The sequence below is a fragment of the Malus sylvestris genome, chromosome 17 (genome assembly GCF_916048215.2).
Source record: "Malus sylvestris chromosome 17, drMalSylv7.2, whole genome shotgun sequence".
Lineage (NCBI taxonomy): Eukaryota > Viridiplantae > Streptophyta > Magnoliopsida > Rosales > Rosaceae > Malus > Malus sylvestris.
The window spans coordinates 27870492-27882341 of record NC_062276.1 but is presented as its reverse complement, the minus strand read 5'-3'; the positions used below and the strand labels follow the sequence as shown (position 1 = coordinate 27882341).

The 11850-nt window shown below is 35.0% G+C and overlaps 1 protein-coding gene across 4 annotated transcripts; it reads right to left on the bottom strand.

The window, feature by feature from the left end:
* Window positions 1-3820: 3820 nt before the first annotated feature.
* LOC126611658 (heat stress transcription factor A-4b-like) lies at window positions 3821-7765 on the bottom strand. 4 transcript variants are annotated; one of them, XM_050280027.1, is made up of 4 exons: window positions 7507-7765; window positions 7374-7430; window positions 7021-7286; window positions 3821-5174 (listed from the first exon to the last, which is right to left on the bottom strand). In XM_050280027.1, the coding sequence occupies exons 3-4, from the start codon at window positions 7237-7239 to the stop codon at window positions 4071-4073; spliced, it is 1323 nt and encodes a 440-aa protein (XP_050135984.1). In that variant the 5' UTR covers window positions 7240-7286; window positions 7374-7430; window positions 7507-7765; the 3' UTR covers window positions 3821-4070. The 4 variants fall into 4 exon arrangements, with proteins under 4 accessions (XP_050135984.1, XP_050135985.1, XP_050135982.1 ...); XM_050280028.1 differs by having other exon boundaries at window positions 7021-7267; XM_050280025.1 differs by having other exon boundaries at window positions 7374-7765.
* Window positions 7766-11850: the final 4085 nt, after the last annotated feature.

Genomic DNA, 11850 nt, shown 5'->3' with positions numbered 1-11850 from the left:
CTTCACTAAGTTAGTCCAGCTTAGTCTAGTCTAAGTTAGTCCAGTCCGAGATAATCCGGCGCAACAAACGCCCCCTGAAGAGACATTGTTCACCCACTTAAATTCAAGGCCATCTGCCGTCACGGAGGACCAAACGTAACATTTGGTTATGTTTTAGTCTTCTAAAAATTGATATTTTAAAGACTATTTTAGGGCTTAGTTTTTCAATCTTCAGTTAAGCAGGGTATTTATTTTCCTTCATATTTTATTACTTTTGGGGCCAAACTTGGCTTGCTATGGAGCTATACGTTGCATGTCCTAGGCAAAACTTAGACATTCTTTTGTGAAACTATTAATTTAAGGGAATTTTAACAAAAAGTCTCTAGTATTGTTCATTTTAACAAAAAATCATATTTTTGAAGGAATATTTTGTGAAAACATGTTCTTTTAAGCAACATCAATAAGCATGCAATTAACAATTAAAGGCGGAATCATGCTAGCATGCACTTAAAAACAAAACATTAACCAAGAAATTCAAAGCCTAGTAGATTGGTGAACCAATAAACAACTCAAAACAAAGTGAGTTGAAATATATACCTTTGTAGATTCCTCTTTGTATTTAAACAAAGGCTAATCACCCAAGAGATAGGGCCTTCATTCCTTGCATCTTAGATCCATGGATTTGGATGGATCTACACCAAGGAGAGCATGGATGATAAATGAGTGACCATGGAAGAATAGATGGCTAGCTACAACTTCCATGGTGACCGGCCTTTCTAGAGAGAAATGGAGAGACAATTCTCACCAATTTTCTCTAAAACAAAACCCTAATGAATAAAAGGCTATAAAGTCATATTTATACCTTTATTCATTTGAGTGGCAAACTTGTAATTAAAGCAAGTTCACTACCCTTCCTCTAAATGGCCGGCCATGGGGTGTTGTTTGGGCTTTTGGGTCTTAGTGAATCATTATTCATTAAGTTGTCATACAACTTAAGTCAATGGGCTTGACGTTCGAAGCCCATTGGGCCTTAAGGTCCAAAACCTATCCCGAGGTCTTTAACGAACTTATTCGTTTGATTAATTAACATATTAATTAATCCTTGCCATAAATAATTAAACTATTCAATTATTCTTACTCATTTAGTTTGTTTCATCCATCTCCACCTTATACGGTGTACGATCCATTAGGTTCCTTTTAGCGAGGTAGTGGGCGATCAAAACTCTTTCAAATCGATTATGAATTGAAACTTACTTTCAATTCTCCCTTTAGTGATAATACACTTTTAGGGCTTCCACAAACCATGAGTGACACCTAGCCGTATGTCATGGTTACCCAAGCTAATCAGAAGAGGTTAAGAACCTATTCAGTTTAGGATTACAAATGCAATACGGTCTTTCTCTAATCTAATACTCCTGACCACATTGTTTGGTTTGATAGTTTATTTATTCATGTCTACTATCCAATGTGATTCGTGTTCTTATATGATTTCCTTGAATGTGATTTAAAACGACTTTTCTAAATCTCATTCATACTCTGGCCAGAGATTCTAAATCATATCATAGAGTATTCTCCCTCAAACGGTTTGAAGGTTAGAGATCCCTTGTTGCGCATTCACTTGCCTCCATGACTAAGTGGCTTAACCCCAACGATGTCGTGGACACCCCGATGGGGTGACATTGACATAATCAAAGATCAAGGACTTAACCACAAGACAACTGTGATGCCTCAGGTCAAAGGACTAATTTGCATTATCCCAAACATGAGTTCTCATGTGACATGAGTATGAGAACTCTTCGTTGATCGCGTTCAGTGAACTCATTCTCTACTGAGCACCTACGTACTTGTCTTGATGTCACACACACCAATGACTCGAGACTAGTCACTCTCCCTGAGAGAAGACATAGCATGTACCGATCTTGACGGACTGTCAATGCCCAATTGGCAATCCTATGATCAGGAACATTTAGGATGTGTCTACGAAAGAATGGTCTCATGAATCTAACTTCATTAGATTACATTCTTCCAATCACATATTCCTTGGACTTTATCGTTTAAGCATATAACATTTATATGAGACGGCTCAAACAATAATCTTTGCCCTTTATATTAAACTAGATTAGTTTAACATGTGAAATGTCCGTAAAGTATCATCATATGATTGGTTTTAGGGCACATTTCCAACAATTTTTACACTAAAAAGTCAATCCTGGTACTATTTACTTTACCCTTTATTTTGTCATTGCCATTAAAACTCAAAGTTTTCAAGTCATTTTCATTAGTTTTTCTTTAATTTAATCCTTAAGTTATATCTTAAGTGAAAATTAGGTTTCTAAACTATTTTTTCAGAAAAATCAGTCATTAAATTATAAAAATCGACCAATTACACCCCTAATAGTATATTTGAAACTACTATGCTCAATTTTTTTGTCAATTTAAGTCACGTTACTTACATGTGATAGACATTGAAGGGTTGATTGATAATTTTTCATAATAATAAATAGTGTATGAAGTTAACTTTAAAGGGTAAATTAGACGTTAGATTTGTAACTTATATGAAATGTTAATGGCTTATAAGCGAGAAAATGACGGTATTACACTCTAAAGTGTGTCAAGTGACTTACGTTGACAAAAATTGAATATAATAGTAGAGATGAAACTAACAATTTTTAATAAATTTAGAAATTTATTTTGTCAAAGAAATCATTCACATACCTAATTTTTATTAAAGTGATAATTTAATAACTAAATCGACACTTTACCCTATTCTTTTGGTCGGATTCCTTTTTTAACTGTTTGATTGAAGACTGATTTTGTCAATTTAATGCGGCCTATAACCACTTGGCTGGGATGGCGTGTGGAGTTACTCCTTGCAAAAAATAGCTTTTGTTTTAAACTTGGACGAATGACTTTGTAAACATCTAGAAGGCAGTGTCAATAAGTTTGACCACGTAACTAGTCAAAGCTAATTTGTCTAAGGTTCTGAATTCTCACATAAATATTGAAACTAGTTTTCACTACTCGTTATTTTTGGAGCATTAAATTGTTCCATTTTAGTCAAGTTAAACTTTAAATATTTTTAGTTCGAAGGGATTGGTCGGGAGATATCATCACTTAATGCTAGAGATGTAACAGATGTTAAATTTTCAAAATGTAAAGTGGCTATTTCAAATTTTTCGCAAGGTTCATGCTAATTTAAAATTATTTAAAGAAATGTTTTGTGATCCAGACATTATAAGATTTATATGTTAGACTGGTTAGGCTATAAGATTAGATTTGACTTGCCAAAACGGAAAGATAATGCTCACCGGGACGAAACCTTTCATTACTTTTTGTTTGACTCGCCAAAAATGATTATCCTTCAACATAGAAGCCCTTCTATGTGACATTATGAAAAAGTCTTCATAGACCTTTGCTAGGCCAACAGACAACCAGCAACAAACAAAAAAACACAACAAATCAAACAGCTTCATCCCCAACACCTGAACCTTGAAGATATCCAAACCCCAAACTTGTGCACTCAATATTATCAGATACAATGCATAGTTAATTGTGCAAGTAAAACTATGTTAGGAACACATTTTGGACTGAAATAAACACTCTTTGGCAACTTCTTTCATGGGATGGACTGTAAAGTATACATACTTATACGTAAAATGTAGCTAGTTTAGACCCGAAGTTGAGACGTAGTTGCAATTTCAGACCTCTGTTTCTTAATCTATCAAATTTGCTGATGAATCAATATAACAAAATTGAAGATCAGGCAAAGTTGCCTGTATAAATTGCATGCAGTCAAGTTGCATTCAAATTTATATTTAAACAAAAAATAGATAAATTCAAATTATAAAACAAGGAAATTAAGGTAGGTATATAAGCAATAGAACTCCCTGAAACCTCATATTATTTACTTACAAAAACTAAACTAATGGATGTCTCTAATTCCACGCTACATCAGAAAGAATCAAATATGCTCCACAAGAACGAGCTCGAAAAATTGGAATGTCTAGAAATACATGACTAAGTAAATCCACCTTAAAGTAAACAGTATACGTCTGAACATCGAAACCCCGAAGAGTTCAGTTTAACTAAGATTATGTAGCTGGAGTGAGGCGCCCTATTTGGTTGGTGAAGTTATCGACATTATCTGTGTTCCACCAGTGCTTTTTCTGGATAGCTGGATTGGCATCGCTCGCTTTGCCATCGCCATCCCTTCTTTCTGAGTGTACTTCCAGCGCATCAGCTAAACCAGGGGTCTCTGTTAGGCATTGTTCCCAAAATACATCATTTTCCTTGGTAGGCTCGGCATTTTTCACTTCCAGTTCCACTACCATTTCTTTGGCAAGTGCAGGGGCACTGTCGGGCTTAGAGTTCATATCGATTCCTGAAGATTTAGACCTGAAATCAACAGTGGGGAACATTGATGTTATAGAAAGGATGTCAAGAATATTTGCAGACCCAGCCGCCACCTCTGGGAATGAATGAGCATTCATTGAATTCGGTGAAGATAAATGTGATCTAGGTGAGCAAGGCCTGCTATTCGAGCTGGTGTCTTGTGTTTCGGTAACAATGATAGGAGAGGCCTGAGACAACGGGCCAATATCATTTACATCTTCGGGCATTGCTTCCCCAATCCCATGTAGAAAATCTTCCCAAAAGTTTAAGGAAGACTCCATCGTCTCAAGCTGGTCCAACTTTATTATGGGAGTTGAAATTGATCCCAAATTTTCTTTCTGCGGATTCAGATTCAAACCTTCCATACCAAAGTCATCAGGAAAGTTGTTTGAATTCAGTAATCTTCTCTTTTTGCTATGGATTTCTGACTGCTGCACAAGTACAGAAGCAAATCCCGGTTTCTGCACTAGTTGAGCCAAGAAGGCCGTATATTGCTTCTGCCGATTCTCCATGTTCTGCAGTTGTTCTCGTAATATCTGTACTTGAAATTCAAACTCCTGATTCTCTCTTTGATGCCGATGTAGCTCCAACTCAAGCAAGCTTTTATCATGATTCAGTCTACTGATTTTCTTCTCATATTCTTCTCTCTCTGTATCACTTAAAGCAACTGTATACTCGTGATTCTGCATGGAATGACTGTGAATTGGCTTGCGGCGGTGAATATTCTTCAGCAGATGTCTTCCTCCTCTTAAAAATTCCTCATTTGCAAACTCCCACTGTTCAGGATCAATCTTTCTAAACCCCTGTGCATACAGAACACAGATGTTTAACAACTACAAATCATAAGTACTCAGATTAACAACTCAAAAGGAAAAAGAAATTTCATGGTGCTAGGTTAAACAAATATTGTACTAAAGTAGCACATGCTATATTAATCAAGCACACTCATTATAAATTATTTCAAGCTTTCTAATCTCCTGAGGAATACTCTAAATCCTCCTTACAGCAGATTTCTGATCTCCAAACTGTAAAGTAGCACTACAACAACAACAACAAAGCCTTTTCCCACTAGGTGGGGTCGGCTGTATGAATCCTAGAACGCCAATGCACTCGCTTTTGTGCCAAGTCTTCCTTTAGCTCTAAGTACTCCATGTCTTAAGAGTCTCTTTCCAAGTCTTCCCAGGTCTTCCTCTACTGTAACGTAGCACTAGCCCAATAAAATGCAACTAAGACCTTTTGCCTCTCTTTTAAAAGAAAATTAAGGCCAGTTCTGGTTACCGTTTTAGAATTGCAATCAATGGTTTAGTTTTTCATCTGCACAGTGGAAGGAAAAAGTCCAGGAAGTAGCAATTATAAATCTCAGCACTAAGAGCAAAAGTCTATAATTCGACTTCAGGAGTGACCCGCTCTTTTGGATGAAAAATAACTTAATTATGACCTTTCTTCAGATTTCCCTCCCCACAAAAAACAGGTATTAGTGAACTGTACTCTCTTAATTAAAAAAAAAAAAAAAAAACTGTCCTACAAATCCCAGCAAACACCAGGGCAAATATAAGATACACTTAAAACCAGTGCCTTGACTGCAACATAGGAAATATTTGCACCTTTTACACTTCCTTATCCAGAAGATACCTTTGAATTGCTGGCCACCTTATGGTAACACTGTGTGCCAACAGCCAACCTACCTACTCAATGTGCCGACACTTTCCCCTAATGCTTCAAGCAAAATAAACACCCAGTGCAAAGCATTTAAATAATCTTATCGCTCAAATTTCAAACCATGCAATTTTGGCAGATATCATCCTCAGTAATAGCAACCATATAACTATGAAAGCCGATGCAAACGAGCACCAAATGAAGAACCACTGCTTTGTCATTCCAAATAAAATGAAATATTTCTTGTTTCCTCCATCATTTTTAGAAGTTTTTCCACGACCAGGTTTCTTAATTTGGAAGCTTTATACGCAGGTACTTCTTTTCTTGATCAAACAACTTGTATGTGTTTGGAACCTAAAGGAAAAGCATCTATGGCTCGTAGCTATAGGCGCTTCATGGTCTTGGCCATATTCAAGTCCTCTCGTCGCCAAACATTTTTCCATTTTGATTCTATAGAGCCAGCTAATTTCTGAGGAGGGACCACCTCCTTCTCAATTGGTTCAATGAGAGAAACAATCTACAAGAATCCTCAAAATTTTGATCACCTTTGGGGCAAAGGACCAAATTGGACTAGTGTACTCGCAAACCACACAAAACTAGAAATGGAGAAAAAAAATGAAGACACAATTGTAAACGGAAAAATTATGAAAAAAAATGAGATCAGCATCATATGCTTGCAACTGCTTATGAAATAGATTACAAATACTCCAACAGACGATAAAAAGATCAGATTGACTTACGAACGCAAACAATTCCTACTTCAGAGGGCAATAAAGCGCGTACAAGCGCAAAGTAGAACAAAAAAACTGCAAACAAACTAACCAGTTTACTAAGTTAATCATTCATTTAAATTTAGTTTATCACAACAAAATTAAACGCATAAACATCACGCAGTGAATTGTATCGAAATACTATGATTTCCATGCTAATGAGGCCCCTGTATTCAAGATAAATCAAATGCTTCAAAAGTGAAGGAAATACCAAAGAACTTACATATGTATTAAGCTGCCTCACGAAACTCGAAAAATTGTTGTGCTTGAAATACATGGGAAGCATTTCCTTGGCGAACTCGGTGGGATCCCAAACTACGAAACTAGAACCACTCTCAGTCCAGGACACCATGTGGTTGGAAGAAGGATCATCCACCAAGTCATATGTTTTGGTCAGAAAAGGCGCCGGTGCGCCACCAGAACCACCCTGAGACCCCTCCATAATCCACAAACGCTCTCCACCACTTGAGCTACAAGTCGCTCGCCAATCTAAGTGGAGTTAGTGAAAACACAGAACTCTGGAACCAAAATTTCAAAACCCCAGAATTCATAGGTTGGCAAAGTTATGAAATTTACCTCAACTTTCAATCAAGTAGCAGCAAGTAAACCAGTTGAGCATCCAAACCAAAGAATCTGAAAGATGGGTTTCAATTTAGAAGCTGGAAAATTGGCATCAAATCAAGTTTTGGGGGGATTTGAGAAAAAATACCAGCAAAAATCCAAGCCAATCAAAGGGAGTTTATTTTTTTGCTGAATCCGAGCTGGGATTGCATCAAATGAACCCAAAAAAGCAAACAAAGGAAGAAGGTAAAAGATTTAAAGCCAATCCCAGAAACTGTGTGATTGAATGATGCAAATGGAGGAAAGCAGTCGAGAGAGAATGTGACATAGGAAGGAACTTAGTTTTTTGTATGCGCACAATCTTTGACTTTTCCCAATCAATCTAAACGCGCAACTTGGAGAGAAAGCAAGAGAGAGGGAGAAAGTGTTTGATTTTTGTGGTATTCTACTATTTTATTCTCTAATCGGCATTTGCATTTGAAATATTTTGATTTATTTATTTATTTTAATTTTTTTTCTTTTAAACGATATTTTATATTAATCAATGCTATAAAAAGATAAGATTTGAATACAAGGTTGAATAAAAAGACACTTTACAATTTGTCTAAACAATATAAAGTATGTCTCTATGTGGGTTTGAAAGTTTTTGCATGAATGATTTTTTAATATGTCCGAAACACGTAATGGTACGTTATATGTTATAATATAAATTAAATGAAATATATTATTCAAATATCTTTGTACCTATATAATGACATATGCAGATGTGTACGTGTTTCTAGACACTAAAAATTTTGAGAACACAGAGTTGGAAGTTGGAGAGTGGAACGGTCATACACGGATAAAAAGATACAAAATATTGGAGAAAATATTTGTTTTTTATATTATTTGTTATAATTTGTAGGAGAAATTATGAGGCACATAGGCAGCACAGGACTTTGGTGTTATTACGTCCAGAAAGCAAACTGGCGTTGACGGGAGGCACCAGAGGTCCAGAGCGATAGCCTTTTATTCAACCGTCAACCTTTCAACTTTCAAACTTGAACAGACAAGTGGAGGAGAAACGGTCTTTGGTCTTTGCTCTTTACATTACTTCACCACCTACGCCACAATTTTTTCTATTTATTTTCATATTTTTTTACTAAAATTTGTATCTTGTCTAATCAAACCTGCAAATCACAGAGCACTTGTTAGTAGTATCACGATTCACAAGATTCCTTCCAATTACAGGCAGACTTAGAATCATATATGTGTTAGTAGCTAAGCACTTCCTCGTTGCATTTATTTTAGCACATATTTTTTCTTTCTCATCGACTGGGATTGAGTGTCTTCTTTATTTCGACACGTGATCAATCTCAGCTTGCTTATTTACGGTTGAGGCGTATTGAATTAGATCCAAATGACTTAGTGAAATGCGAATATAACTGTATCTAAACTAATGTAAGTTGTTGATTTCACTCAGCAATTGACCCAATATATGATAGAATAATGCTAGGTAGACCAATTTTTTAGACTAAATTTGTAAACTATGTGATGTATCATTCATATATAATAAGCATGTTAATCAACAGCTAAGTAATAATCTAATCATAACAACTATGTCAATATGGTTTACGAAATTTGGTTTAAATAGTTTGTCTCTCCAGCATTATCCATAAAGATGTATTTACAATAAGGGGTAGTGAATAAATTGATTGCAAACTTAGCACTTGCAAGATTTGAATCTAAAACTTCTCACTTACAAGTAGCTCAGATTATAGTTATCCAATATTATGTTGGAAAAGGTTTCTCTCTAAACAAAAAACTTACAAAACAGAAAGGCGTAAATGTCAAAGTGGTCCTTGTTTTATAGTAATTTAACCAATTTAGTCCATGTGTTTTTTATTTGGCCAATTTGGTCCTCTTTTTTTTTTTATCTATGTTAGTCAATTAAGGACGTTTCATCCAATCTTTGTTAAAAAAATAATAAATTAATATAAACTTATTTATAAAGTTATCTATTTAATTTAAAATATTTAAAAATGAATATAAACTTAGTCCTCGTGGTTATCTCTGTTAGCCAATTAGGAACATTTCATCTAACCTCTGTTAACAAAAATCATAAAAATACTACCACACACCCTATTATAGTAAATTATTTTTCAATTAAAATAGGAAGAAATATAATTTCAAAATGAAAAAAGATTTAAACAAACCCACTCTGTCATCTGCCTTGTCCTTGACCCACACCCCAATCCTAGCCACACACGCCCGCAACTCGAAGAACGCGTCTCAAGATCCATCTCGACCCTACCTATTATCGTAGTCCCAAGAAAATTAACTCCAATCACCTCGTCTCCAATTGTGTAATTGTGCAACAGACCGTATAATTGAGAGTCATATATTACTCTTTCTCCTTTTTTTTTTTTTAAATTTAAATTTATAGAAAAATACAAATCAATAAAAAAAATAACACATATAAGAGATAAAACTTGCAATTTTAAAAAATTATTAAGGTTGTGACATAGCAAAGAGGGGGTGGGGGGAATTGGGAGATGAGAGAACGTTAGGTAAAGTTGGGAGGAGAGTAACTTTTCTTTTAATTTTTAATTTTACGGGGGCAAAATTAGCCAAATAGCTATAATAGAGGAACTATTTTGATATTTAAGCCAACTAGAAAAACATCGAAGGCCAATTCCTTATGTGAGTACGTAGGATTGTTAATCCAATTCTTTATTGACAAGCCACTTAGTACAATCTAGTGGTATTTTTTTTACTTGTAAGTGAGAGGTCTTAGGTTTGACTATTGCAAAAGCGAATTTAAACCACATTATTGTTAGCCCATTGTGAAATTTAGCTCACTCCCATATCTCCTTAATGTAGATTAATATCGCTTGTTCAAAAAAAAAATCCTTATTCACATAGATTATACTTTCTTAATAGGATTGTTGACGAATGGCATGTAACGTACCAGTTTTTGGGCTCCGAAGGCGTTTCTCTTTCTTGTGCTTTATTTTTGTAATTAATTACCCGAATTAAAACTCATGCGTTTTTTCTTTTTTCTACAAAATTTTGTTTAATTACCCGGATTGTGATGCAGGATTAATTCATCATCCATAATAAAAAAGAAAGGAAGAATCCGACCGATTTACTTTCTTAATAGGATAATAATTTTTCCCATTTATAGGCTAATATAAAAGCAAACTACTTCTTTGAGCCTTTCATTGAGGTAATCAAGAGATTTGTCCTGTATTCGTGATCTCTCTGTATGCTTTTTTCCTCAACATCACATTGTTGTTGAGAAGACGAAGGTGAATTGGTCCGATCGAGTGATTCAAGTACTAGCAAGAGCGTCTCGAGGTTTGATTGTCTCCTAGAACCTGTATGTCTAGTGCAATGAGAATGAGTAAGTCTTTGCGCATTACTTTTGAGGAAATTAGTCAAATTATTATTTATTAAATTTCAATTGTTAAATTGATCAGTTTTCTGTTTGTTGTTGAGTTGAATTGGGTTGTCCCTTGTTTTTTCTTTTTGTGACTTCTTTTATTTTGTTTCCAAATTTTTTTTTTGCTTCTGGATGTTTGCTTGCATGAGAATTAATAAGTTAGATTTAATTTTATTTGTTTGGTTATACAAAAGTTAAATTAGTATTACAGTTTCATGATTTAAACCGTTCAATATATTGATTTATCTTCTCTTTATGCTCAGTAGTGATCTATTTAAATAATTTCAGTCCTCCAAATATAACAAGCATTCCTTCGAATATTGGAGAATATTTTGTTTATTTTTCTCCTAAATGCTGTTAGAATATTTTTTTTTTCAATTTCAAATTTTGGTAGAGTGGAGGGTCATATCGTAACAAAACAAAAAGTTACGGCAATTTTTTTTTAAGGTATTAAGGGATTTCATTCATAAGAGACAAAAGGAACAGATAGAGAGAGAACGGAAAAGAAGAACGTGGCTCTGAAAGAACCTCGTCTCGGGTAAACCACATGGGAAAATCTCTGATGGAAGAAAAAGAGTCACCTGTGCAAGAAACAAAACAGATCACGTTAGGAATAATCATCAGGTAAACAACTTATTAACCACAGGAAACTGACATCATCCCAAAAAGTTACACCTCGATGATTTAGACTATAGCGAGCCATCCAATGTGCCACCTCGTTTGCCTAACGAGAAATACAGTTCACAGCGACTTGGTGTGAACAAAAAAGGCAACGAATAACATCCACAAAAGCTCTCCGCTGCAAAACAAACATCCTCCCCAACACCATCGGAAGAGCATTGGCCATTCCTTCTCCAGGTCGCATGTTTGCATGGATAGAATTCTGAATCCTCTGTAGTCGAGAAATCAATTATCTTAAGACACCAACAAAGATCAGTAACAAGTACAATTTAAATGAAAGAAAATTCCCAACAAAATTTTATCGAGGCTCAGGTACATATGCACTCTATCCTCTTTTTATACTTATTTTGTACATTATAAATGAATATCGTACATTTTCAGAAGAAA